General features: G+C 38.0%; 1 protein-coding gene across 2 annotated transcripts in view; it reads left to right on the top strand.

Moving 5' to 3' along the window:
• Nucleotides 1-24770, top strand: part of MGAT4A (alpha-1,3-mannosyl-glycoprotein 4-beta-N-acetylglucosaminyltransferase A) — an 84942-nt gene extending 60172 nt beyond the window's left edge. For both annotated transcript variants that reach the window (XM_064438665.1, XM_064438670.1), the window contains exons 10-16: nucleotides 7375-7505; nucleotides 8105-8212; nucleotides 8614-8807; nucleotides 20667-20745; nucleotides 22988-23054; nucleotides 24101-24213; nucleotides 24386-24770. In XM_064438665.1, the coding sequence (XP_064294735.1) occupies nucleotides 7375-7505; nucleotides 8105-8212; nucleotides 8614-8807; nucleotides 20667-20745; nucleotides 22988-23054; nucleotides 24101-24213; nucleotides 24386-24412 (719 nt within the window). In that variant the 3' untranslated portion in view covers nucleotides 24413-24770. The remainder of the gene's footprint in view (nucleotides 1-7374; nucleotides 7506-8104; nucleotides 8213-8613; nucleotides 8808-20666; nucleotides 20746-22987; nucleotides 23055-24100; nucleotides 24214-24385) is intronic.
• The last annotated feature ends 1495 nt before the right edge of the window (nucleotides 24771-26265 follow it).

The raw sequence follows: 26265 nt of genomic DNA, 5'->3' as shown, positions 1-26265 counted from the left end.
TTTACTTTGGATCTACTTTCCAGAGAATGGCTTCATTTTTAGCTCAGTGACCCAAAATGGTAGCACTGAGAACAGAGAAGGTTGGTGCTGTGTGAATGCCAAGCACTATCCTGTTTTCAGCTCAGCATCAGGTGTTCTGCTGAGGCAATAGTTCCTTGACTTTTAGGGTCTCAGATATTCACTGAGTAGAAAGGAAGACAGTAGTTACCTCCTAACAAATGCTATGTCAGGGTACAAAATGGTACTTCATACATTTGCCTTTCAGTCTAACTTACAGAAACAGTGGAGGGGAGGAGAGGGAATGAGCAGAGGGAAGCCTCCTTATCTAGCTGGCCACTACATAACTGATCTGCTTGGTTGCCTTGGCCTACCAACAGAGATGCACTGTTGCTGAAATAGTTATGGGACTGGTTTTGTGGCCTCAGAGGAAGAAGGAAGAAACAGGAAAAGAAGTTGCCTATCATGGCGAAATAAACATTTAAATAATTTACTGGAGCTTTTGCCCTGAATAGACTTGTCTCTTTGGCTGGGGAGCCTCTGTGATTCTGTGGCTGCAGAGACTGGCTGAATACCAGCATCTGATTAGGCTTTGTTTCTACTTGTGAACACTTAAACTTAAATTGTGGGCTTAGTTGGGGTTAGAGTTCTAGCTCCAGTCCTGACTGTACTTTAAATATAAATTCTGTGTGAAGGTTCTGGGCTACAGAAGTAATTCACATTCATTCTACGTTTGCTTATTTTAGTAGTACAGCATACTTGCTTACAAATTGCAGTTTTGTAAGACTGATGTGTTCGAATGGGTGTAAAACCAAATTACAGTTTAGGACATGCACTGTCTACCCCATGCACATGTATTTCACATCACTTACTTGTGTATTTGGCACCCTTTTCTGTTCTCAGTGTCACTATAGAGGGCACAGTGTCTAAGCCAGGAGGGGTGGGAAGATAGTTAGAATCATAGAATGTCCTGCGTTGGAAGGGACCCATACGGATCATCAAGTCCAGCTCCTGTCCCTGCACAGGACAACCCCAAATTTACACCATGTCTCTGAGGATGTTGTCCAGTGCTTCTTGAATATCATCAGGCTTGGTGCTGTGACTGCCTCCCTGGGGAGCCTGTTCCAGGGCTCCACCACCCTCTGGGTGAAGAGTCTTTTCCTAATATCCAACCTAAACCTCCCCTGGCACATCTTCCTGCCATTCCCTCGGGTCCTGTCATTCTTCACCAGAGAGAAGAGATCAGCGCCTGCCTTTCCTCCTCCCCTTGTAAGGAATCTGCAGACCACAATGAGGTCTTCTCTCGGTCTCCTCTTCTCCAGGCTCAACAAACCAAGTGACTTGAGCCATTCCTCATACAGTTTCTCCTCTAAACCCTTCACCAACTTCGTGGCCCTCTTCTGGACACTCTCTAGCAGCTTTATATCCTTAATGTACTGTGGCTCCCAAAACTGCACACAGTACTCGAGGTGAGGCCGCACCAGCGCAGAGTGGAGCAGGACAATCACCTCCATCAATCGGCTGCAATGCAGTGCTTGATGCACCCCAGGACACAGCTGGCCCTCTTGGCTGCCAGGGCACACTGTTGGCTCATGTTCAGCTTGCCATTGACCAGAACCCCAGGCCCCTCTCTGCAGAGCTGCTCTCCAGCATTCCCCAGTCTGTATGTACATCCAGGGTTGCCGTGCCCCAGGTGTGAAATCCTGCACTTGCCCTTGTTATACTTCATACGGTTGGTGATTGCCCAGCTCTCCTGTCTGTCCAGGTCCCTCTGCACAGCCTTTCTGCCCTCAAGAGTGTCAACAGCTCCTCCCAGTTTTGTGTCATCAGCAAACTTAATTAGTATCCCTTCCAATCCTGCATCCTCGTAATTTATGAAGAGATTAAAGAGTACTGGCCCTAAGACGTTGTTAATACTGAGATTTGACTTAATTGCCTGCACAACTGTTCAAAAATATTTTATAGGGGTTTTTTTGTACTGTCTATATGCTTTCTTTATAGTGTAGGCTCTAAAAATAGTTGCAGTAGAATTTAGTTGTTAGCTCCTGCTGCTTGCATCCCTGTTCTTTGTTCCTTGTATCACATTTGCTTGCCTCCTTTTAATTAGATATCAGTAGAATTTCAGATGCATTTAGCTATGGCTACACATCTTAATGTTGTTTTTCTACCTAGAAAATTAAATTAGATTTTTTTCCTCCCAATTTAGCTACTTATTCCGCTTTTAAGTTATGAGAGAAAAATTAGTATTCATGTAAGTGATTAAAACTTCTGGCTTTGAGACACATTCTGCATAGAAATTTTATGCAAGTGATGTAGATTTGCCCTAGCTGTGCTATCCCTTTATGGATCTTGATGCAAACTGATACTATGGTAATTCGGTAATGTGGATAGCTATGGAGAAGAGCAAAAGCAGTTGTTTGTAACAGGGGATGAGTTTTAAGTGTAGATGTCTAACAGAGAAAGTAAAGCACTGAACTGCCTAGATGCTACTCATTTAGAAATAATCTCTCAAAAAGAGGGATGTGGCTGATTTGCTGTAAGCTATTGGAAACATTTATCTGCTTGCAAGTTCACTAGGTAGAAATGTTTTTTGTCCTAATGTATTTTTGAACTGAAAAATCTAATTTATGCAAGTACTACATGAGGAAGTGGCAAATGTAGCTATTTTGGCTGACAGCATGATTATAGAATTCTGTCATCTCTGCCACAGAGCAGAAGTTGCTTCCTTTATTTTTTTCTTTTTAATAGTGAAAGCATAGTCTTAAGTGCTGTCAAGTATCTAATAAATAATGGGTGAGACATGCTGTTTCCCCAAGAAGCTCTGTGGAAGGAGATGCATCTTTTGCTCTTCTGGGTTCTGGTTTCCATTGTGGTCCGTGCTATAACATGGGAAATTCCTGGTAGCTTTTTATGAGAAATATTGATTTGTCTTCCAACTGCCTGTGAGCTGAAATCGTTTTCCAGAGGATCTGCAATACACTGCACTGTAGCTATAATGCCAACTCTCACAGACTGTAAATGGAGCGGTCTGAAATCAGCCTTTTGGTTGTCTAATACAGTTCCTCTGAATCTTACTGTGTTTTAAGGCCTGTTGTTCTGTTTATTTTAAGTTATTCTGATTACAGTTTTGCTCAAGCTGTCCACATAGTTGAAGTTTGGGGAAGAGTAGATCAAGTCAAATATTTGCGATTTAAGTAACTTCAAAGAGGTTCTGGTTTTAATGCCAGTAATTTGCATATCATTAACAGAGAAAGCATTGAAAGGCTTCAACTATGGTTAGAATATGTGCTTGCAGGTATAAAATTATTATTGGTGTAGACTGAATACATTTAATGATGCTTATTATGATGAAAATGAATGATTTAGATATTTGCAGTTCGGAGAACTGTAGAAAACAAAGTTTTTCATATTTTGTCTTGTATTTGCAAACAAAATACTGAGATGGCCAGAACAGTTCACTAAAGATAGCATTTAAATGGACTGAAAATCAGAAAGCTTGGCAGAGGACAATAAATAGCAGAAAATGTTGCACAATATTTTTTTTTTCCTAGTCCTGGCTCTTGCTTTTATCAATGCAGATAAAATATAGAAAAAGTCTTCCACATTTTGTAAATCTCTACGGATTTATGGTACCAGATTTTGCCTTTGAGTCTCAATTCTTTTGGATTTTGAAGTTTCTTTCCAAGGGTAGGTTGTATCCACCCAGAATCTGAAAAGTCTGAAATTTTGTCAGCAGACCCTCCTTGATTTATGTCTGTTCTCATGCACTGTATCAAGTACATGAACATGGTGCAAGATGAGCCATTACTTCAATTCTTTCACATTGCCTTTGGTTTGAGGCAGTGTGTGTTGACTTCAAGCCAAAGAGACTTAAGCAAAAGCTGATGATTTTTGACTGCATATTGGGGATGGTCAGTGGGCAATTGGTAGGCTGGGTTTGGATGGCATCTTAATGGCTCCATGGCTCATGGTACTTTGCTCCCCTCCAGCTGCAAGGAGGCCACAGGACTGCAGGACCTTGGCAAATGCTTCGTGTTCTTGGGCTATGGCTATGCCCCAGGGAAGCCAGGATGCTGCTGCTATTCTCGCTTAGGAGAGGCTAGGCAAGGGCTTGGCTGGTTTGGATTCAGAAGGGCTGGGGTGTCACATCTGTGGAGTAGAGTTGTACTGGGCTGCTTTCCATTACATAGAGTAGCTCTGGACAGTCAGGGATCCAGAGCTTTGAAGACCTGTTTTACCGGGGGCTTCGCTGAGAGGCCGTGTTTTGAGCTGGTGTAGGAAGAGTGTTCTGGGGAAGAAAAAGGGGGACATTGATCCATGGCAGTACTGCTGTGCTGATAGTGTACTGAGACAAATGAGGGATGCTGTGTTATACTGAAGGGCAAGGAGCTGGGGCAAAGCAGTGCCAAGCTGGGTGTGGAAGATGGTGACAGCATTTCAACAAGTAGTGTGTGGACGTCTGTGTCTGTTCTTGGTTACTTAAGGGAGATGAGGGCTTGTCTCGGGAGCAGGGTGTCCCCTGTTCATCTTCGCTCCAATGATCATTACAAAATAAAGTGAGAAGGCTTTGCCTGCACTGTTGAACCCTTCCACAGTGCTGGGCTGTAACATAGAGAGGCCAGTTGGGTCCAAAGATGCTAGTGCAGGTACGTATGCTTACCTAGCATATTCTGACTAGTTGCAGCTGGATGTATCAGAGTTTTCTTTTGTTTGGGGGTCGCGCCCCACCCCGCCGGTGCATCCTGTGACATTGCCATGTTAACTAGATTATTCTCAGAGTCAGGGGTGGTTGACTGCCTGGTTGACAGTAGTACACTGATCTAGGCCTAGAGGAAAGGGCCTCTGGGCCTAGGCAAGTTTGCCATATGGAAGTAAATTGTTTGTTGATATCCTGTTTCTATTTTAGGTAAAATTAGGATAACTTAAATTAGGGAAAAGCAAATTCCTACTCTTACCTTCAGTCTTGTTCTCTGCTTATTTCATTGTAGATAAGGATCCTGTACCTTAATGTTCAGGTTTTAAGTGACATGGTCTGTGAGTGTCTTTTCACCATAGATGACAACGGAAGACTCTAATCCTTGTGCTCTTCAGAAGAAGAGCTAATCAAAGGAAAAAATGTACAGTGTGGTTCTATTGCTCTGTCCTTTGGTAGAAGAAAAGGATTCCAGAGCAGCATGACTGTATATACCTCCTGGAAGAGGATAAGCTGTCTCTTCAGTCAGTGTGCTTCCACTGAGATTGGAGCAATAATGTGAGGATGATTTTGTCTTCTGAGTTGCATGGTATTGTGCATCTCTGATGCCATGTGGAAAGGAGCGGGTGTGAATGACAGACTACCGCGGCAGGTGTCATCTAGAAATGATGGTTTCAGTCCCATAAACATCCCAGGAATGTCTGATTAGTCCCATTTTTCAGCTGGTGTTTGATTAGGGTTTCTCATATTTTTCTATTCTCCTGCCCTATGCTACTGAAAGCAGTAGGTGGAGATGAATCACCAGGAAAACTGGGAGCCTGTTTAGTTGGAAGTGTGACAAGCTGAAAGAGCTGTTGTTCTGCATGAATATTTTACACAACATTGTATAAATCATATGATTGTTTCCTATCCATTTTTAAATATTTACTTCCACAAATAATGTTAAACAATATGACAAAAATATAGCTGTACATAGTAAAAATATACTAATAAGAAATCATAACATTTTTCTTACATCTTTAAAGAAGAAAGCTTTGCAGTTGTCCCTAGTTTAGCAGTTGCCGTCCCTTGTTTAGTGGGAGCTTCAAATTTTAGTTACAGAGTATTTTCAAGTGGAGATGAGTATTTAAGGACCTTGCTGCAACAAGCACTTAACAAATGGTGTCAATGTTTTTCCTTTACAAACAGCCAAATTAAAGGTTTTTATATGGAACAACTTTGAATTAGCAATGTCAGGTCAGTTAAAGTCTTACCACATTTACTTCTCCACCCTACTGTGTGAATGGTCTGCTTTATGAATATAGCATAATTCCAACAGATGAAGTAACTGGAACTTTTGTCAGATGCTTCTTCAATATTTATTGCACTACATCATGATGTAGCCTTGCTCAGACCCCTCCAAATTCACCTCGGAACTCCAAAATAAGTATTATTTCATTGGTTGTGGTGTTATCCAATTTCATACAAGTTGTAAGGGAATGAGATCACATCAGACCTGTTTTCTGGAAAGGATGAGCCCCTTTAGGTGACCTCTTAAGTATTTATCTCTTTTTGAGAAAATAAAGGATCTTGCAATGCGAGATATTGGTATTCTCAAAGTAAATCTCCATAGGTAAGATTGATACTTGGCAGTGTCAGAGCACATATAACAGGACCCCTGCAACTTTGATGCTTTCCCTTGAAAATATCCTTGTTGCTAATATATGGAAGCTAACAACCTGGTATTCTGTATCTACTCTGAGATATTATACAATGTGCCAGGCTCAGTCACCTGTTTCAGCAGAGAAGTCTTCCATCCCTGTTACAACAGGGATTTGAACTTCCAGCTCCTTGTTGTTGTGTTTGGTTTTGGTTGGTTGTTTGGTTTTTTTTGTAGTATTGCCTTGCAGTAATCTTCTATGAATTACAGACTTCAGTGAGCCTCAAAAGAAAGAGAAGTAACTGAATGTTTGGCTCTGAGCGATAGTCCACATGCACAGTCACAATAGAAATGTATGTTCCCCAATCACTTAAGACTAGGTAACTTTTTACCTTTTGTGTATTACTGGTTCAGGGAAATACTTCAGGAATATCCTCTCTTCTGTTTATATAAATGTGAACATCCTCCTTAACGGCTAAATAAGGTAGGCTGCTTGCACCGTTTCTTCATTTCCACTCGGCCACCTGCTCAAGGAGAGTGCTACACTGATGATTGTTTTTAAGCTTCATATAAAATGTTCTTCCCTATTTGTCTGTCATCCAGATTAGCCTATACAGCTCCCTAGGGGCCTTTCCAAAGAATTTTGTCGTCTTGTAGGTGAGAACCAAATCCCATTTTCTGATGAGTATGGTAAGTGTGTTTGCCACCCCAGAGAGGAACCTATTCTCAAAATCTACTAAGCTGCTCTTCTGAAATGTAGAAGGAGAGAAAATATTAGGACCTGTTCTTAAGGAGACTGTGTTGTAGTATAAAATGAATATTTTGATAGCACCAAGATATATTATAACAAGTTCTTGTTTGAATAGTTGTTTTATTTAGTTTTGCATAGCTGAAAGGTATGGAGTCCTTAATAATGTTGAGATTTCAAGTTGTTCGTTGCTAACATTTCTTGTCTTAGGATAAACTTACTATTTTCTCACTGATTTCAAAAGACAGTGTTATCTTTAATCTGAAATAACTCCAGTTATTCTTAATGTCATCACAGGTAAAATGTTCCAGTCTCCAGATATCACTCTTATTGTAGAGTTCATATTTATGTTTTATAAGGAGAAACCTATTGATTGGCTCCTGGACCATATCCTCTGGGTGAAAGTGTGTAACCCTGAGAAAGATGCTGTAAGTTTGTTTTCATTATAAAGCTTCTAAAATGTTTTCATGACGGTGAATGAGTTGGTTTTGGTAAGATGCATGTCCTGAAAGAGTCTGTCTTTCTACCAAGACTTTAATCTCAAAAATAACTTTAGAGAGACAGTTCTCAGAGGTGTTATAACTGGTATTGTTTCAGATTTTGGAGATGGATGCAGTAGGATGAACAGCAAAAGTCTAGTTAGCTTCTGTGTGTAACAGTCCTAAAATAAACTCATTCATGTAATCCCCACTGAGGCTCTGCAGAATGCCACTGCTTGGATAGCAGTCACAGAGAGGGTTCTGAATGGGGAATAAACTTTGGGTTTTGGTTGTTCATTTCTCAAGTAGCACCTTTGCTGAAAGACCGAATAAATAGATTCTGTGCAAAAACTTTGAACGGTGTTATATTTGCAGAGTAGTCTTGGTAGATTTCTGGATGAAAACAAGAACAACTGGATAAATAGGTCTGTGTTCTTGTTGAGTCGTTTTGGTTCATGTAACATCACATATTTGCAGTAAAAACTCAGCAACCTTGTGTTGGTTTTACTAATGTATTGTGTTTTTTTTTAACCCCCTCTCTCTTCCAGAAACATTGTGATAGACAGAAATCTAACTTACGGATACGCTTCAGGCCTTCTCTTTTCCAGCATGTTGGTCTCCACTCCTCTCTAGCAGGGAAGATCCAGAAACTCACAGTTAGTAGCTAAAATTTTCCTTACTTTCCAGAGCAGGCTGATTAAAGGAGAAACTTTGTAGCTGAGAAAACAGGCATTTTCTTTCTGTCAGATTTTTCAAGCATGTTGTATTTTACTCCAGTATGAATGAAATCTGATTTAAACGGGTTACTATCAAGTATAAGAACTGCTAATGTCAGTTTATTTTTGTGGATTTTTGCCAGGGGATATTTTTTCTAATTTTTTTACTTTAATGGCATGTTCATCTTATTAATCGGTACATGATCTGATACACCCTAAAATGAGTAATGCAATCATTTTCCATTTGAAGCAAGTTTTCGTTTTAAGTGTAACTGTTTGGGAAAAGAACATAATAAAACAGGTTATCTGACCAGCATGATGTTTGTCTTTCTTTCTATTAGGATAAAGACTTCCTGAAACCATTACTGCATAAAATCCACGTGAATCCACCTGCAGAGGTTTCAACATCCTTAAAAGTCTACCAAGGGCATACGCTAGAAAAAACCTACGTAGGGGAAGATTTTTTCTGGGCTGTCACACCAGTTGCTGGGGATTATATTCTATTTAAATTTGACAAGCCAGTCAATGTAGAAAGGTTAGTAGTAATTTCAATTTGGTCTCATATCTAAAGCTGCTTGTTCATCAAGAATGCTTGAAGATAGAATTTGGGGCTGTTGTCATAAACTAAAGTGAAAGGACATAGGGTCTTTGGAGTTCAGCTGAAACTGTGATCATTAGTTGTCTTCCTTCTAATTCTTTCAATACTGTAAATTTTGTCTTGCTCTTTTAAAAATATTTTTCTTAATTTACTCCGGAGCCTTTTTGATATATGCAATTCAAAACCAGTGCTTTTCTGGCCGTTCATAAGAGAACTGAAAAGAAGCCAATTTGATTCTATTTGTATTTGGTTGGTCTGCTTCTAATTACAGAGCAATTGTACAGCATGGTGTGTGGTACAGTGTGTTGTGCCCTGCAGCCTCAGTCCCTTGATTGTCCAGATCAGAAATCTTGCTGGAGCTTATCATGATGTTCCCAGACCTGAAAGCTGGGATCTCTGAAGGGTAATATTTTTTAGATGTAGCTTTGGGGCTCAAAAAAAGTCACCAGGCTAGGACTCCAAGTTGACCTATTTTAAAAAAATTAAATTTAACAAAAAAAGAAAGGGGGGGGGGTTGCCCTTGAAATACAAATATCTGTGATTTGTTAGAGGAGTAAAGGTGACTTCTTTTTAGCTACTAGTCAGATTAAATAAGGATAATACTTTGCTCTTTAGTGTGTAGTCGTACTTTAGTTTTACTGAGACTCATTTGCTGCTTTGCTTTTTACTGTCTTGCCAGCATAGTAGCCCAAGACTTATGAAATAAATTGTTTATTTAGCATCTGTTTAAGTGTTGCTATTTTAGTGGATTCCTTTTTTCTCCTTTCTTCACATACCTTATATGTTCTTTTGAGGCCAGTACCTATAGTCTGGTAGAGCAAAGTTTCTTTGGATTAGTTTGGCTGGATGCTTTTTGTGTGAAGCAGTCCTTTTTACAGTCCTGAACTGAATCCAGTTAGTCAATTTCTGTGCCTTGGTACATAATCAAAGGCTAAGTCTTCACCTTGGCTTAGCGCAAGGGTGAGGATCAGTAGTTTCCTTGTTACTATGTTGTTCCAAACGAGTCTGACCTATGAAACTCAAGCTTGTCATTTGAGAAGTCAGATTACACTGACAGACTTTCCTGGTTAGCTTTCCAAGATGCATGTGTTGAGAAATACAACTGCCATACCTGCTTGGATTAAAGGCAGATTTTTTTTTAATTCTGTGCCAGTAGTTTAAAACCACATATTTTTCAATTCTGATGTATGAATTAATTGATTTCTTTTTGATCAAATTTTCCTTTTCAGAGTTATGAAGTAAATGTCCAATTTGTGTGTTTGATTTTGTTTTTTAAAAAGAATTATATGCATCTACATTATGAATAGGGTAACTGTAAGCAGCAACGTTGATCTTGGGTGGATTAGGATGGGTCAAATGCACAACTGCAGTTTTGGAAAGCATTGCTGGCAAGTGTTATAGATCATCACTGTTGTTTAAAAAATGGCATGCACAGGTCTGAAGAAAATATTTTTTGATGTCTGTTACCCTAATGGTTGGGTAAGAGGGGGGATGAGTACTAATTATCTGTGCAAAAAGTGGGAAGATAGGTTTCATTATTGTGCCCTGGAAAATTGTAGCTAGGCCTAAGGTGGTTATGTCTACTTGCTGTGTTAAGAACAGTCCCAGCAGTAGAGGATGATATGATTTTCTTGTTGTTATTTCTATTTATTGAATAAATGCCTTTTATTTTTAGAAGAAAGGGAACATCTTGTATTCTGTTACTTCCTCAAAGCAAGTCCACCAATTAGAATGATGCTACCTGCTCAGACTTAACTGAAGTTTTACATTGTTTGAGCTATCATTGTAAGCCATTTCACAGTTTATTAGGATTTTTAGCTTCTATTGCCACAATGTCCTCAAAAATGCAGTATTTTGCTGTTCTGAAGTCAGTGGCTGATTAGGGCTACAGCTGTTGTAATTTCAAATTGTTGGGGACTTGTTTGTTTTCGTCTGCTTAACTTCAGCAGCAGCAGATTTTCGCAGGTGAAGGTCAAGTGAAGCAATGATGTTTCCTAGTATTTCAAGGATGCTATGCTTGCTGAGGCAGTCAAAAATAAAGCTGTGACTTGTGTTTGTGAAGGGATGCAACAGGTTTTTAATTTCTTTCTTTTTTTTTTTTAAGGAATAGAGAAGCTCTTTGAGTTTACAGAAAATTTTGTCTACTAAGTCAGTTTGAGGTGTAGCTGCTTAGTACCTCCCGCAATAAATTCTTGATAAACAAGTTTTTCCATGGAAATATTGACCACAGCTCTGACTGAATGAATGACAGGTCTGTTACACTGTGACAGAGCAGACTTGTCCCTATAGTTTATTTTTCCAGGCCAAATGTTTTGCTGAACTGAATTTAAATTTTCTGCTGAGTACAGCAGTTCAGTAATTAGCTTTCATTAAGTCTTTAAATATTTCATTTCTGAGATTTGAGAATATTGTCAGGGGCAACACTGGCAAGGATCTCTTAATAGTTTGAAGTGAGAACTGAGCTCACTTTGCAGAGCAGAAAGTAACATTTGTGGCTATTTTGTGCAAGACCTGCTTGGCAGATCCCTGCTGAATATTGAACAGGCAAATAGATGGTGCTTGTTCTAAATCACACCTGGAGAACAGGGATGTGTTAATTGAAATTATCTAATGCTCATTTTAGTAACAGCTCATGTACTGAACCATTTTAGTTTTTTTCCAAGCAAAAGATCTCCAGCCACAACACTGAAGTCCTTTAATAGTAAGCTAGAATCTCATTTCTGCAATTAGATACATACCTCTTTCAGCAGCATATCTTTGAGAATGAAAGTAGATCCACTGACTTTCCTCTTAAAACCAAATTGCACAGTGGTGTTGAAGGCGTTGTTTGGTTTTTGTTTGTTCGGTTTTTTTAAAATAAAGGGATGGACTGTTTTCTAAATGCTCAAAGTGGCCTACATTGTAAAGAGGAGAAATACTGGATTTCTGTTCCCTCAGGTTGTTATATAATTATTGAAATCCACTTTGCTATTTTGGTATATACACTGTTGTTCCAAGCCCACATTTAATTATTAAAACTGACTCTTACATTTAAGAGTTTCTTAATGTATGCTTCATAATTACTACTCTAATGCTAGTACTGGATGTAAATTAATTTTCCTCACTATAAACAACAGATTCAAAATACTTCTTTTCTTTACTAGTTACCCTTTTTCTTCAGAGATGTCAGTGAGAAATATTGTACCTGAACAGCTCATTGTGAAGAGCATTTGACTTTAGACATTGCTTTGTTTGAGGGTTTTTTGTATGTAGGAAGCTCTGAAATATCGATAGATGAGTAGTAAGTCTTGAACAGAGGTATTAAACTTTGAATGTGATCCTGGTTTAAAAAACCAAAACAAACCCAAACAAACAAAACCAAACCCCAAAAAACTCAAAGCCAAACCGAAACACATCCCAGAAAGACGTTCCATTGCAGCACTTAAGCGATGCTGATGTCCATCATCATCACATCTTTTTTGGTTGCCTAAGTTTGAGTCCTCCCTGTAGATGTGATGGACACAAATCAGATAATAGTTTCAAAGAACACATGCACTAATTATATCGAGGAAGCCCTCGGAAGCGCATAGCCTATGGCTGTTTTAATGAGATTATGTTAACACTTGTCAGCTTTTCTGCAATAGGAATTTAGAATGGATATTTATAAAACAGGCTTCGGATCTGTTTCAGTATAAATTGCTTTCAAATGCTGATCTTTATTAATAAAAAAAAGCTGCAGAAAAAGACAAGTATGTATCTTATCCTGTGGAAAGGGAAAAAAAAAAAAACCACCAAAACCTACCCTAACCTCACCAGTGTGTGTGTGTATATATCTCTATCTCTATCTAAATTTCCTTTACGTTTGTAAAATACAAGGCTCATCCTTTCTGGTATGTAACTTCTTGGTAGCATTACCCTGGATATTTTCAAAAGGATTAGTACAGTCTGGGGTTTTTTTGGGGGGCGGGTGGTTTATTTGTGATTTGTGGGGTTTTGTTTGTTCGTTTGGTGTGTCATCGCCCCCCGCTTTTAACTCTGTAGTTGCCCCACAGTTATGTTCTTCTTTTAACAAGTTATTGGGTGGTCACCCTAATGTGACATTGATTATTAATGAAGTGATTTTTGTGAGGTAGAACTTGCTGACAGAATTTAGTCTTTAAACTGAAATCCTAATATTTGACAAACCAGCTTGTAGATTAAATTTTCTACTTTGTGTTCTGATAATGGCATAGATACTGGATGTGCAGTATTTGAGACTAATAATCTAATTTTCCATATTGTTGACTCTGGAATCCTAGGGAACATGTGATGCTAACCTCACCTATATTTTCCGTGGCATCTTCTCACAACATGGAATTCTCACTCATGCAAGAAATATATATTTGACTATTTAAGCTAGAAAATCAATGTATTGAGTGTGAAGAGTATCTTGTTGGGCTTCTGGTAACGAAGCATACACATTATTTTGTCTGCTTTGAAATTATTGTGACAGTGCTGAAAAACACCTGGATAAAAAGTGACAGTTGTTTGCTTGTTCTTACTGCCACTTCATTGTAAAGGAAAATAAATGCAGCTTTTAGAACAGCTTTTCTAGCAGTGAAAACTTGAAAGGAATTTATTTTTTTTTAAGTACAACAAAGTTACAAAACTAAAAAAGAGTATCATAGCAGTTGCTCATGTATGTATCTAAAATGTAGTTAAGTTACAAGATCAAATGCATTATGAAGGAAAAAAGACTCTCTAACAACTTTCCAAAACTGGCAGTGAAGTGGAACATTCTCATAATTTGCTTTTGCAGTAATAACCACTTAAAACCCGGGGAACTGCAAGATTGTTTGGGTTTTAGATTAGTACAGCAGTAACTTGACTGATGCATAAGCTGCTCTTTGTTCATAATCACTGTTCAGTGTAGAAACTCTCCTTCAGCGCAATGCAATACATTGAACCTATCATGGGCAGTTTAGCTGAAGAACTACATATGCACGCACACACACACACACACAGAGTGTATGATTTAGAAATAATCTTTATTCTGATTCTAAAGATATAGTTTTTTAAAGTTTAACGATGTCTTCATTTTTATTAAGCTTTAATGGTGTCAGTTGATAGGAAATATTTGAAAGTCTCTGAACTTGTTATTTTAAAAGTTTTGGTGTTAGTGTATTTCAGGTGGGATGGTATTTTTAGTGTATACAGAAAAGAGAATTTGAGGACTTTGGTTTCTGTGTTTGCATAAGCTTCTGTACTAATGAGTAGAACATCCTCAAACGGATGCACTGACAGTGGGGATTTGGCAGGCAGGCTTCCAGCCACTGATGCTGTTTGCTCCAGGCATGGAACTCTGCCCATAACAATGAAGCAAGAACTTCATATGAAAAGGGAAAAAAAAACCAAAGTATGGATCAGAGACTGAAGAAAAGAGCTGCCTGAGCCAAGGACATGCTGCTTCCTCCTTAATGGCACTAATATTCAGGATTTGTGTATTTGGCAGTGTTCCTGGGTTTACAGTTCTTAGTCAGAAATCTTAGAGGCTTAATGCTGTTGCCTAAACATTAGATGTCTAATGCCACTCAAGATACCCTAAAATACTTCACCTGATTTCCAGAAGGGCTTGAGTCTCTCAGATGTCATAACTGCATCTTGCCAGCCTGTGACGAGGTCTCATACCCAAGGGCATCTCAAATGGTGGCAAATGCCTAAGCTTAAGAACACTGAATGGAATTATCTGTGCTTCTGGAGAATTAAGCTGGGGGAAAAAAATGTTTACGTGCACACACACACACATATATTAAAATAAAACAAACCCCAAAGCCTTTCTACATTTCACTGGATTAAAAATTCAGTAGAAGTAACCTTGGAAAAGAACGTAAGGGCCTTTCAACTAATATTGATGTGGTGGAAAAATGAGAAAATTCCTTAGAGAATTTCAAAACAGAGAACAGCCCCTCTCTTAAAAACCAACAAACAGCCCAAGCAAACAAAAAACCCAACCCAACCACAAAACTCCAAAAACCCCAAGAAACCTCCAAAATGAAAAATTTAAAATAGTTAAAATGAATGTATTGCCAAACTCAATTCTATTGCAGTTGATGCTCGTATACTGCAGAGAGCACAGTGCAGGTTTACAAAGCTGATCTCATAGTCCTCGCTGGGAAAGAGAAGGCAAGAGTAGGCCTGGGAATGAGATGTTCTTACTCAGCTATAAATACACATATTGTGCAGTTGAAGAACATTAGGAAATGGTATGTGTAACCTTATTAAAAGATGTAGATTGACTTTTAAAGTGGTGGGAGAAAATGAATGTCTTAGGTGTGTGTTGGACAAAAAAGACTGACTGCTCCCCAAAAGCCCCCCATCATCTCTTCAGTCAGGCTACTTCATGGTCCTTTGACAAATACGAGAAAGTTCTCTTCTTTTGGTGTGCTGGTTCAGCACTTCTGTAAAAATGGGGAATTCATCCCTTGCAGCTCTCAAACATGCAGCCCAATTTATGTATGGGCAGTTAGACTGGCTGGTTTTGGCAGAAGAAATGAAATCTTACCAGGCATTTTGTATATAAGTTAATGGGATAAATGTTCCTCTCTTTTTCATGTGATTCTTTGAGTTTTGTTTGGTTTTGTTGGTTTTGGTTTGTTGGTTTTTTTGTTCTCTCTCCCTTAAATTCGGAACTATAACAACAAAATACAAAAAATCCCCTTTGGTTGTTTACCTATTGTACTTGGTCAGTATATATATAGACTGGAGGAATTAAGCAATTTTTGCAAACGAGTGGGTAAGAGGCATAAAGGGTAGGAGAAGAAATTGAGTTTGAGAGAGGGAAAAGAAATTATTCGTCTTCCGTTTTATTTTGCACGAGGAAATGATGCATGGTTAATACCAGTTTCCAGTGACAGTAAAATAACATTTCCTAATGAAGATTCTGGGAAAATGACAGAGAGGAGGTAAATTAGACTTCTTTACCACATTTGCATCCAGTGATCAAAAATACTGGATAGAATCGGTGAATAAATAATGACTCCTGCAGTGGATGATAGCATCTGTAGAGAGCCAAAAATCTGCTGACTGAATGTTGCTTTTATAGAAATTCATATTGTGCAGAATGAAAAACTATTATGATGCATGTTGCTATGAATAATTTGCTCAAATGTGGAAGGAAACATTTTCCCTCTGCCTTCCTACCTCTTCCTTTTTTGAAAAAGGGATATACTAAAATATATCAGATTGCTAAAAAGAGATGTAAGGAGAATACGTAGAGAAAAGGATTTGATTTCTGATGTTTACAGAGCACAAAGGCCCGCGTTCATAAGGAGATTCTTAGAATATTTGTGTTTGGCATGAAGTGAGATGTCTTATGTTTCCTTCAAAAAACCCCCCCCAGCTATATTGACAAGTGGATGTGAATTGTGCTTTTTAAAGAATTTTTGTATATTATTTCCTTTTATAAAGCTGTCATAATTTACTGATAAAGTTATTGTGTGTTCTGATCTAATTTTTAATTGCTAAAAAAAATAGAAAATACATAGGATCATACTTTCTATATATTAAAAAACAACACTGGCACTTCTATTTAATTAAAGGCAGATTTTTTTTAATGCCTAATTTGTTTTCTTTTAGGTAATGGAATAACAGTTTTCTGGGCCTAAATATGCTTTGATGTGAGGGAAAGGAGATACGTTCCCTTCATAAGCAAAATAGGAGGAGGGTGAAGAGGTGTGTGTAGCTGGGAATTTATTTTTTTTAAGTACAGGTGATGGATTAGTGCTGCAAGATGGAAAAGTGTAGCTGTTCAAGGAAGATTATTAAAGCACTAACAGCACGCATTAGTAATATTGATATTAACTTATACACATCTTTTGGGGGATGTTACAAAAGATGAGAATCTTTCCAGGAGCTCGCTACTGGGGATAGTTCTGAATCTGAGTGTAGGCTTCTAAAGTACCGTAACAGTTAACTGCATTGGCAGGCTAATGATATCTCTTGTCAGTGTTTTAATGATAAACATGCTTCTGCCTGCCTCTCCCTTTTTGTGATAGGATGTGTATGAATATTTGTTTCAGCTTATTGGGTTTTGTGGGTTTTTCTCCCTCTACTTGACTTGATTTTATAGGTGATACCTAGCTAGATAGGAAGAAGTCAAACCCTCAGTTTGAGTATATACTCACGTCACTGAACGTGACAACTGAAGTTTTCTTTGCAACTTTGACTTGGCTCCATTTTGTTGTTGTTTTTTAAACCTTCAGTGCTCTTTCAATTTTATTATTTGTGTGTTGGGGTTTTTTTGGCCACATGAGATGTTAATGTCTAGCATCCTCTATTCTTCTCATACTACCCTGAGGTGATGACCAGAATCTATGCAAGCTGGTTCATATGTGTAGCAACTTCTGGCATGGGGGAGGTTGTCTCTGGTTTTGAATATCTGCAGTAGCTAGTTATTATTTTTGACCTAAGCATCTTTAAAAAGATAGTGCCAGAGAAAAAGGTTCTCTAAGGTTCAGTTACATTAGTATTTCACTTGCCAGTTGACTTCCTTCAAGAATGTCCAAATGTGTCCATGTTAAAGCTGTGAAGTAATACTCCGTAAGGTAATAGTAGTCTTTTTTAAAAAAACTTCAGGTGAATTTGTATTTGTTATTACTATATTTAGAGGTCTAGCACTTTCAGAATTTTAATGTGAAAGAATTATTCAGAAGGTGTTATGTTTGAGCAGCAGGTAGACAAGAATATCTTAGTGATTGCATCCTAAGAAAAATGTCAGTTAACTAGGAGGGGAAAAAAAAGCATGGTTTTAGTGTTTAAATGGACTGTCACCTGTACATCCCAGGATGACAGATGTCAGAATAACTTAGCCAAAAGCACAGGTACTTCTGTGTCTTTTAGTCTTTGCATCCAGAAAAATCTTTCATAGTCTGAAAACCTTGAAAACTTGTAAAACTTGCCTCCCTGACACAATGATAAATCACAAAAGAACAGCTAATGACACTTTTTTTAGGACCTGTAGAATATCTGTCTATTTATAAACTAAATTTTACTTCAAAACAGTTTTTTTAATTTCTAAATTTTATTTCTAAGCAAAAGATTTATCATAGATGTGAACTGTGTATGTACATTCATACTAATATTTTTAATCTGTGTAACTTTTTTCTGTCTAAGTAGGTGTTGTGTCAAACGTTTAAGCAAGGCTTAGATATAAAAATATCCCCTCCATTCTAAATGTAATTTTAAATAAGATGTGACAGATGCATATTTTATGTGTGTGCATATGGGTAGACAGATAGTTATAGAAAACATACTAAAAAAGCAGGTTTGATTACATGGAAATCTGGAAATCAGATTTTATTAATTACTTCCGTAAGTTTTGGCATTGTGCCAACTTTTGAGCGCATTGCCCTAATGCAGTGATTACTGCTTGGGGCAGGAAACCACACTTCGCTTTCAAAAATTGATAGAACAGTAGGAGAAATGGTTGGCTATGGTTGTATGGTCACAAGGTTGTTTTTAAAAACAAACCAACCAACCTCAAATAAATAAATATACCACCACCCCACCCCCCCCAAAAAAAACCCAAACCAACAACCCAAACCAATGAAATCTACAAAAAACAACCCACCACCACCATTTTCCTCCTGCCTTATCGTTCACTGAGAGCCCAGTGATCACAGATCACAGGGAGTTTCTTTGTGGCTTTTTAGGTGTGTCTTCTCAGAAATAAGATTTGTGAACTAGAAAACACTAAGGAAAAGCACTGTGCCTGTGGTTTGGTTAGAGTGACGGCAGCACCCTAGATGTGAGTGTTCGGAGTGTTTGCATTTTAAAGTAAGTCTCCTTAGAATTTTCAGTGTGTTCAAGAGAAAAAAATCCCAGTAATGATTAGGATATCTGACAGACTAAAGGATGGCAAGTTAGGTCTGCTAGGTCAGAAGACAGCAGAATATACTTGTAGTCCTCTTCTGGTTGGCTTTGCCAGGAGTTGGGTTTTTGCTTATTGTTGAAACATAATAAAGGCATCTTCCCAGAAAGGGTAATTAAGTCTGGGGTTTTTTGGTTGTCACTATGTTTAGGAAAAGTGAGAAGATTTTTTTTTTTTCTTTGGAAGAACTGTGGATGTTTCAGGTAGCTTGTGTACCTTAGATTTGACTAGCCTTTACCTTAAACTACAGTGGGGAAATTATTTCTCTTAAAGCACATACAATGCTGAACCTTACTGAATCCAGTTTTGTTTTCAGTTCAGTCTGTGCAGTTCTGCTGAAACCAGTGCAACAGAAATCAATGTAGCTTTCTTATATCAGAGTGTGTGGTTTTACTCCTTTTCTGAGCCTTGATGAAAGAAATGTTATATATGTGTGTGTTTATTTTTGTAAATCACTTTTATCGTTTTGGGATCACAGACGTTTCTAAGTCAGGGTCAGAGCGCTCTGTTTTCTTCTACTTGTCTTGTAGCTATGGAGTACAGATTAATGGCAAGTACTTACCTGGCTTCAGATATACTGCATAAAGGCAAACTGGAATTTACATCTCCAATTATGTCTTAATAAATTGCAAATGGAGCTAATGTTTGTAATTTTAATCAAGTGATAATTTCTGAACTAATTTCGTCCCTGGCTGGTGATGTATTTAATGTCGAAGATGGCGCTTACTGTTAATTTCTGAGTTCCAATTGAAGAAAGGTTTGAAATGTGTTGATAGGTTTTTACATATTCATTTAAATATATTGAAAGTAAAATAGGCTTGTTAAAAGTGGCATCTGAGTAGGTGTAATATCTAGGTAGTTTTTGACAGTAATCTGAATAAACTTGGTGGTCCACTAGAAAAAATGGTAAGAGATGAACAATTTTTCAAGCATTGATACCACCTAGTGGTAAAAAATTATTGTTACTTGTTTATATAATATCTATTCAAAAGATCATTAAGTTTGTGGTATAAAGAAGGGAATTAAACTGTCCTTTTTAACATTATCTACACATGCACTGTACTGCAAAAGCTGTGTGAGGGTGGGCAGCTAGAATTTGAACACTTTCACTGCATGGTATATATAGGCTTGGTTTTGATAAGTCTTAAACATATTTACCCTGTCCCAGTTAAAAAAAAAAAAAAGGAAAGATTTCATTAAATGCACAACTGAATGATGGTAACGGGGACTTTGTACAGGTATATATATTAAAAAGGTCCTTTTCTATGTGTGTATACATGTCAAAAATATATGATTTTGTTTTTAAAAAATCTGTATTTGGAATAGACGTTTGAATTCAGGTAACACTAAGGGTGTGGATATGTTTGGGAATTTTTGGCACAGTCATTAATGAGACTTTGCAGTGAACCAGAGTGAGGAGCTGGTCTTGGGGAAAACTGGCCTGGCAAATGTTGACTTAGATAAGTTCCCAGAACTGCTTCAGAATGGATCTGCAGAGTTCATTCTGTGGGTACAAGGAGGGGGTGGCGTGTGGTGGGGAGTAATGGGGAGAGGCTGAAGAAAGGCAGGGCTCCTCCTTCTGGAGGTGATGGCAGCGCATGCCAGGCAGTAACGACTACAATGTTGGTCACTTTGCCATCTGTCAAGATCAGATTATGGAAAGTGCCTTTCTAAGCAAAATATTGCCCGACTACTCCTCAAAAAATGCAGAACTTCAGCCCTTTCAATTACAGTAGTATGTGGAGCCATCTTTCATTCCTTGTTGCCAGCTGATTGACGTAGGTCCAGTATAACAGTTACATTTATCACAGTAACATCTGTAATGTGACAGTTAACATACAAGATTTAGCTGCTGATTCTGAGTGATGTATGTAGACTGTTTTATTTTTTTCCCCTTTTGTCATTTATAGGTACTTGTTTCACAGTGGCAATCCAGAGCATCCAGGAGACATACTTTTAAACACAACCGTGGAGGTTTTGCCTTTTCAGGTATGAATTCATTGATTTGTGTCTTCTCCATTACAGGATAAAAGCAAAACCTCCTCATTTTATTGACTTTTTTTAACAGGGTGAATGAGACATGGATGCTTTTTTAAAAAAAAAACCTGTAGGATCTTGATGCTCTGATGCTCTCATACTTTCTTTAATTGGCTCTTTTAACAGAAAACTATTGTAACTAATCAGATGTTCATTCAGAGTGTAGCCTGCTACAAGTGCTGTCAGTAATTTGGAGGTGAACAAGCTCATTTTCTTCCAATTCACTGATACTGTTAAAAAAAAAAACAAAAACACCAATTTTGGAAAATGGGAAAGCTAAGTCAATCTGCTTTTTAACTTAGTCAAAAAGTCTTAGTCCAGGAATAAACACACATCCAAGCCTTGCTAGATATTTAAATATCTGGACTCTTAAACCGAATGTGTTCCTTTCTCCTGACTACTGTGGTGGTTTGTTTTTTTTTCCATAAATCAGTCTGAGTTTTATCTCAGGAGGGCACTACACTATCTAAAGTATATTTTTGCTTGGAGCCAGATGGTATGGGTTCTTTTTCTTCAACTAGATATTATGGCTAACCATTTATATCACAAAACCCTGTCAGAGGATTAAGACACCACTTCAGACAAGTTTATTTTATTTAGTGTTAAAATAGTAAAGTATTTCTATCTTCTCCCATACACCTGGTGTAGGTATTTTGAAAACTGTGCCTAAATTACCATAGGCTGAATCTCTTTTTCTTTTTGTTTTCCTTTTTTTCTTGTTTATTTAAAAAAAAAAAAAGTCAGTGATCATGCAGGAGTTCTCCATTCTTGCAGTCCGCCTTTCTGGTAGCGAGCAAAAATAGGAATTTCTGACCACCCTCACACCTAAAAAGAAATTTGTCAGTTTGATTCTAATTATGCAACATGGTATGTGGGTTATTATATCACATTATAAGGTTTATGGGGTTTGTTTTTTAAGACCTTTGGAAATATATTAATATTTCCACATTAAAAGAAAAACCAACACAAAACCCAGCAGCAGCCCTCGCTTCATCTGGGCCCGAGATACCACAAGAATGCACAACAGAATGAGAAAAAATGTGAATCAAGCATCTCTTTTGGCCACACTTGGCTGTGAAATGTCCCTCAAACTGGAGCATCCCTTAAGGAAGTAATGCGAGCAAGCTTCTTTTGCTGTTGGCTCAATTTATGGAAAGGTAAAGACCTGCACCTGGCCCAGTCTTAAGCCATTGGTGTCAACAGAAAATGTCACCAATATGAGGACAGGAGCTGCAGAATGATGGGTGCTGTCCTGAGGGAACAATTTCTCCACCATGGCCTTCAGGAGAGCTGGAAGCCCATTCAGGTACTTCGACCCTGATCCTCCCAAAGCAAAATTCAGAAAAACAAAAAAAAACCCCTTAGAAACGAGAGTACCGTCAGACCGGATTTGTCTGGGGCTCGAATGACATACTCAGAAAACCCAACCAACCAAAGAACACAAAAGCAAACAAAAAAAAAAAACCCACCACTTTTTCAGCAGCCTCCCTTAAGGGAAGCTTTTAAAAGAAGGAATTTAAATCCATCAGCTTTTTTTTAAATGTTTTTATCTCCTGTTTTGTCAAGCATTTTTAATTGATTCCTAGGAAGTTCTTAACAGTGTGTCTTTTAGTTTTGGATCACGTGATTCTGGTTGTGATTTTCCAGCTGTTTTTGAAGTTCTGGTCTACAATCTTATTTTTCTGTGCTTATTAAAGGAACTTATTGATACCCATCCCTCTTTAGTGAGGCAGTAATAATTGCAGTGCTTCCCTTGCTGGTCTGACGGCTTTTCATCTTGCCCAAATTCTTAACATCAAAAAGTAAGCTGTAAGTTTCATTTGTCCTGCGAGAAATCTCTGGTTCAGCCATAGCAAAAGGTGGCAAGATCCTGCCTTTGCTTTTCTTCTATTGTGTGTGCCAGTATCTGCTATGTTTTCTGTTCATGTGGCAGTTAATGTGCAAGTTACATGGGGCACTTGAAGTGCTTCTTTTTTTCTACTTTGAAGCCAAATACGGTTCAGTTCTTGAGCACTGCTGCTTTTTTTTTTTTGTACTGGCTTGTCTAAGGCTATAAATAACTCTTCTAGGATGGTTCGTAATTATTTAGAAAAGGTGGATGCTGAATATATGACAAGAGTGCACACACATTTGTCTTTCCCTGGCAAAGTCATATGTCAAAATAAATGATCTAATTTGTGCTTTGTTGTTCTAGAATGAAGAACTAGTATTAAGCAAAGAAACCAAAGACAAACGCTTAGAGGATGGTTACTTCAGGATAGGTATGTCACAATAGAAAGAAATATTGTTACTATTGCAACAGTTAAGACATTTTCCTTAAAACCACAACAAACCTGAAACTGAGTTTTGATGATTTGGTTTTGGGTACGTGAGCTTGTAGGCTTTACTTGATATTGTTTCCGATACTTCTTTTCTGAGACTGATGTACTAAACAAGATCTAGAGTGACTCTCAGTTGTAGTGCAGCTACGTCCAACTTCTCTGCCAGGATCTATTGCCTAAATTATTGTTGAGGCATTTCCAGGTTGTATAATATGGCCTCTTCTGTCCTGTGACTGCATGTGTGCCTGCGTGTGAGCTGTTGTGCTTGGCCTGGATTTGAACGCAGACTACGGACAGTCAGTCATGTCTCGTCATGGGATGGGATTGGCATTTCCATAGCCAAGCGGCTGTTGGGGAAGGTGCCAGGGTACCTGCTGTCAAGGAAGAGAATTTTTGCCCATGGATTGTCTTTAGCTTGCTGGTCATAGCTTGGGCATCCCTGTATAAATAAAAGCAAGATTTTTCTTCTTAATGAATTGCAGTTGCTGTGTACATATTTAAGTGTAAAGTCTAACTGGGCTTTTAAATTGGATTCTTACTCATATAATTGAAGATCCTTTAAACAGGAATACATTAAGCAGGAATGATATCCCTTGTCCTTAATTCTCCTCGAAAATACATAAGCCAGGGGGTCCATGTTTAGTTCCATGATAATAAATGAAAATCTGTGTCAGAATCTTCCCAGAGCTTGAGGTGCTCGTACCCTTAGGCAGTTCCAAAATGTTTATTCATATGTGTAATCCTGTTCAGATTGGTGTGCTCTGATGATACGTCCCGTGTTGTTTGCTGCTGCAAAGCTGAATTTAATATCAAGAATCACTGGCTGTCTTTTGTTTCGGGAATGACACCAGTCAACCCTATTGCCACCAGCAATAGGTTTCACCTGAGAGTTGTGATACCACAGATAGATTTTTCTGGACACAGATTTTGTACTCCAGTTTGTTGAACGGGAGTTAATTGAGGAAATACTTCTGCTTCTTTTGCAGGGAAATTTGAAAACGGTGTAGCTGAAGGAACAGTTGACCCCAGCCTAAACCCTATTTCATCATTCCGGCTTTCAGTGATACAAAATTCAGCAGTTTGGGCAATTCTGAATGAGGTGAGAAGTGGTTTAACCTTTTAAAAATAAAACTGGCAAACGTGAGATTTCTTCATTCTGTCAGCGTGTTGAAGCTCAAAATATTGGCTAATGCTGAAAACAGTTACCTCTTGTTATGGAGAAATGCAATACCCTAAAACATGACTTCTTTTTTTGTGATTCTCTATTTCAGATTCATATTAAAAAGATTACAAACTGATCACGGAAATCTGCGTTAGAGGAAAAAGAAAGAATCCTTGAAAACTTTTCCTATAAAATCTGACATCCTTAGCAAGTCACGAATTGAAAATACTGAGCATGCACCTTATTGCAAATTTCTTTCATTTTCACTTGAACTCTACCTCTTGTGAAATCTACTGTAGATGAGAAGATTGTATTTACCCCTTCTTATCTGATCCATCCAGAAGCTGATGCTCCACACTGATAACGCTCGTCTGAGGCCCAAGTTGTCCTCCACTTCAATGTGACTTTGCCATCTTATGGTTACAGAACCCTGCTACGCTTAATCTGTACTATTTTGATAGTATGGTAATATAGAGAAGTTGTACATATTGTTACATTCCTTGAAGAAGAAAAGATATAATTATTGTTAAATATGTTTTATGAAGGGGGTACTTTCGGAGTTACATTTATTTTCTATAACAAGAACCCTCTTTTATAGACTGTCAGGGATATATATTAAAATGTTAGGGATATTTAATTTATTAAAATAATTTGAAAAGTACATATTTTTATGCAGTAAAATTTTAAATTGATATAGTTTTTTTTATGAATTCTCTAGTTTAAGTTATCTTTCTACATTTTTCTTTGGAGATGCAAACATAAATTAATACCATATTTCAAATATACTGCCATGTTTAAAAAAAAACACCTAGATTAAGTTTCTAAATTATGTAGTTTTGTACACGGAATCTGAATGATGTTCAGAGGCATTAACAGAGTTCTGAAGAGCATTATTCTTTGGGGCTATGAAATTCCGCTATGTACAGTTTGTAGCCACACAAAAAGCATGCTGAAATATCTTGTTTCATATTATGTACTAAATCTGCAGTGATTTTAGACTGAATCCATTGCATTTTAGAAGAGTTTTTTCAATTCCAAACAGTTCTTTCTAAAAATCTTTGTAGACATTTCCTAGCCTTCATTTTCTGTACTGAAAAAAAAAAAAAAAATCATTCTCCAGCTTTGTTTTGGAGTGACAGAGGTTACCTTTTATCAAAAGAATTGATAGTAATTAGATACATTTGATCTGCAGAGGTCTCCTTTTAAAACGTTCTGTTATTGCAGTGTTTATTTTGGATACATTGCAGTGAGTAGTTATGGCTTGTTTTTATTTTCTTCCATTGTTCAAGAACAAGGTTTCACTTTGACTCCTTTATTGATCAGTGTAGTAACTCACACTTACTTTTAATAGGAACTAAATTTGCCCTCAAGTTAGTACTCTGCCTTTTTGTTTCAAGAGAAATGACAGTGATCTTAAATGAATCAAACTTGGTCAGGAACAGAAAGTGGTTTGGATTAAATCCAGAGCGGGATTGTCGCAGTACTAAGGCTGCCGCTGCTCTTAAGAGTTCTTCTGCTTAGGTGCTTATGTGTAAGGCCACAGGCATGGGAAGATTTAAGTTACCCAGTCAGAAATGGTCAGGAAGAAGAGAGGCAGAAATTCCTGTCTCCAATAGGAACGAAGTTCCTGACTGATGCTGGAGGGAGGCATCTACCCTGGCCTGGGGATTCTCAGCTGTGCTGTGAACTGACCTCCTGGAATGGACATCTCAAATGCTGGCCCAGTTTTCCCTGCAGGGTAAAAACCCCCTGTGATCCCCAACATCTTTGCGGTCAGGGCACAGCTGCGCAAAGACTGTTGTGGGATCCCTGGTCTGGGACGGGGTTCTTGAATTCACATCTCCAGCATGAAAGTGCTACTAATAGATTTGTCTCTTTTTCATTACATACTTGTAAGGAGCAGGAGTCTGACCCTGACACTCCAGCACTGCATGCTGAAAGCCATCACCACTAGGATACAGAGTCTTTTCTTCTGCCTAGTTAGAAAAT

The sequence above is a fragment of the Phalacrocorax carbo genome, chromosome 1 (genome assembly GCF_963921805.1).
Source record: "Phalacrocorax carbo chromosome 1, bPhaCar2.1, whole genome shotgun sequence".
Classification (NCBI taxonomy): Eukaryota; Metazoa; Chordata; class Aves; order Suliformes; family Phalacrocoracidae; genus Phalacrocorax; species Phalacrocorax carbo.
This window is presented reverse-complemented; position numbering and strand designations above follow the sequence as displayed.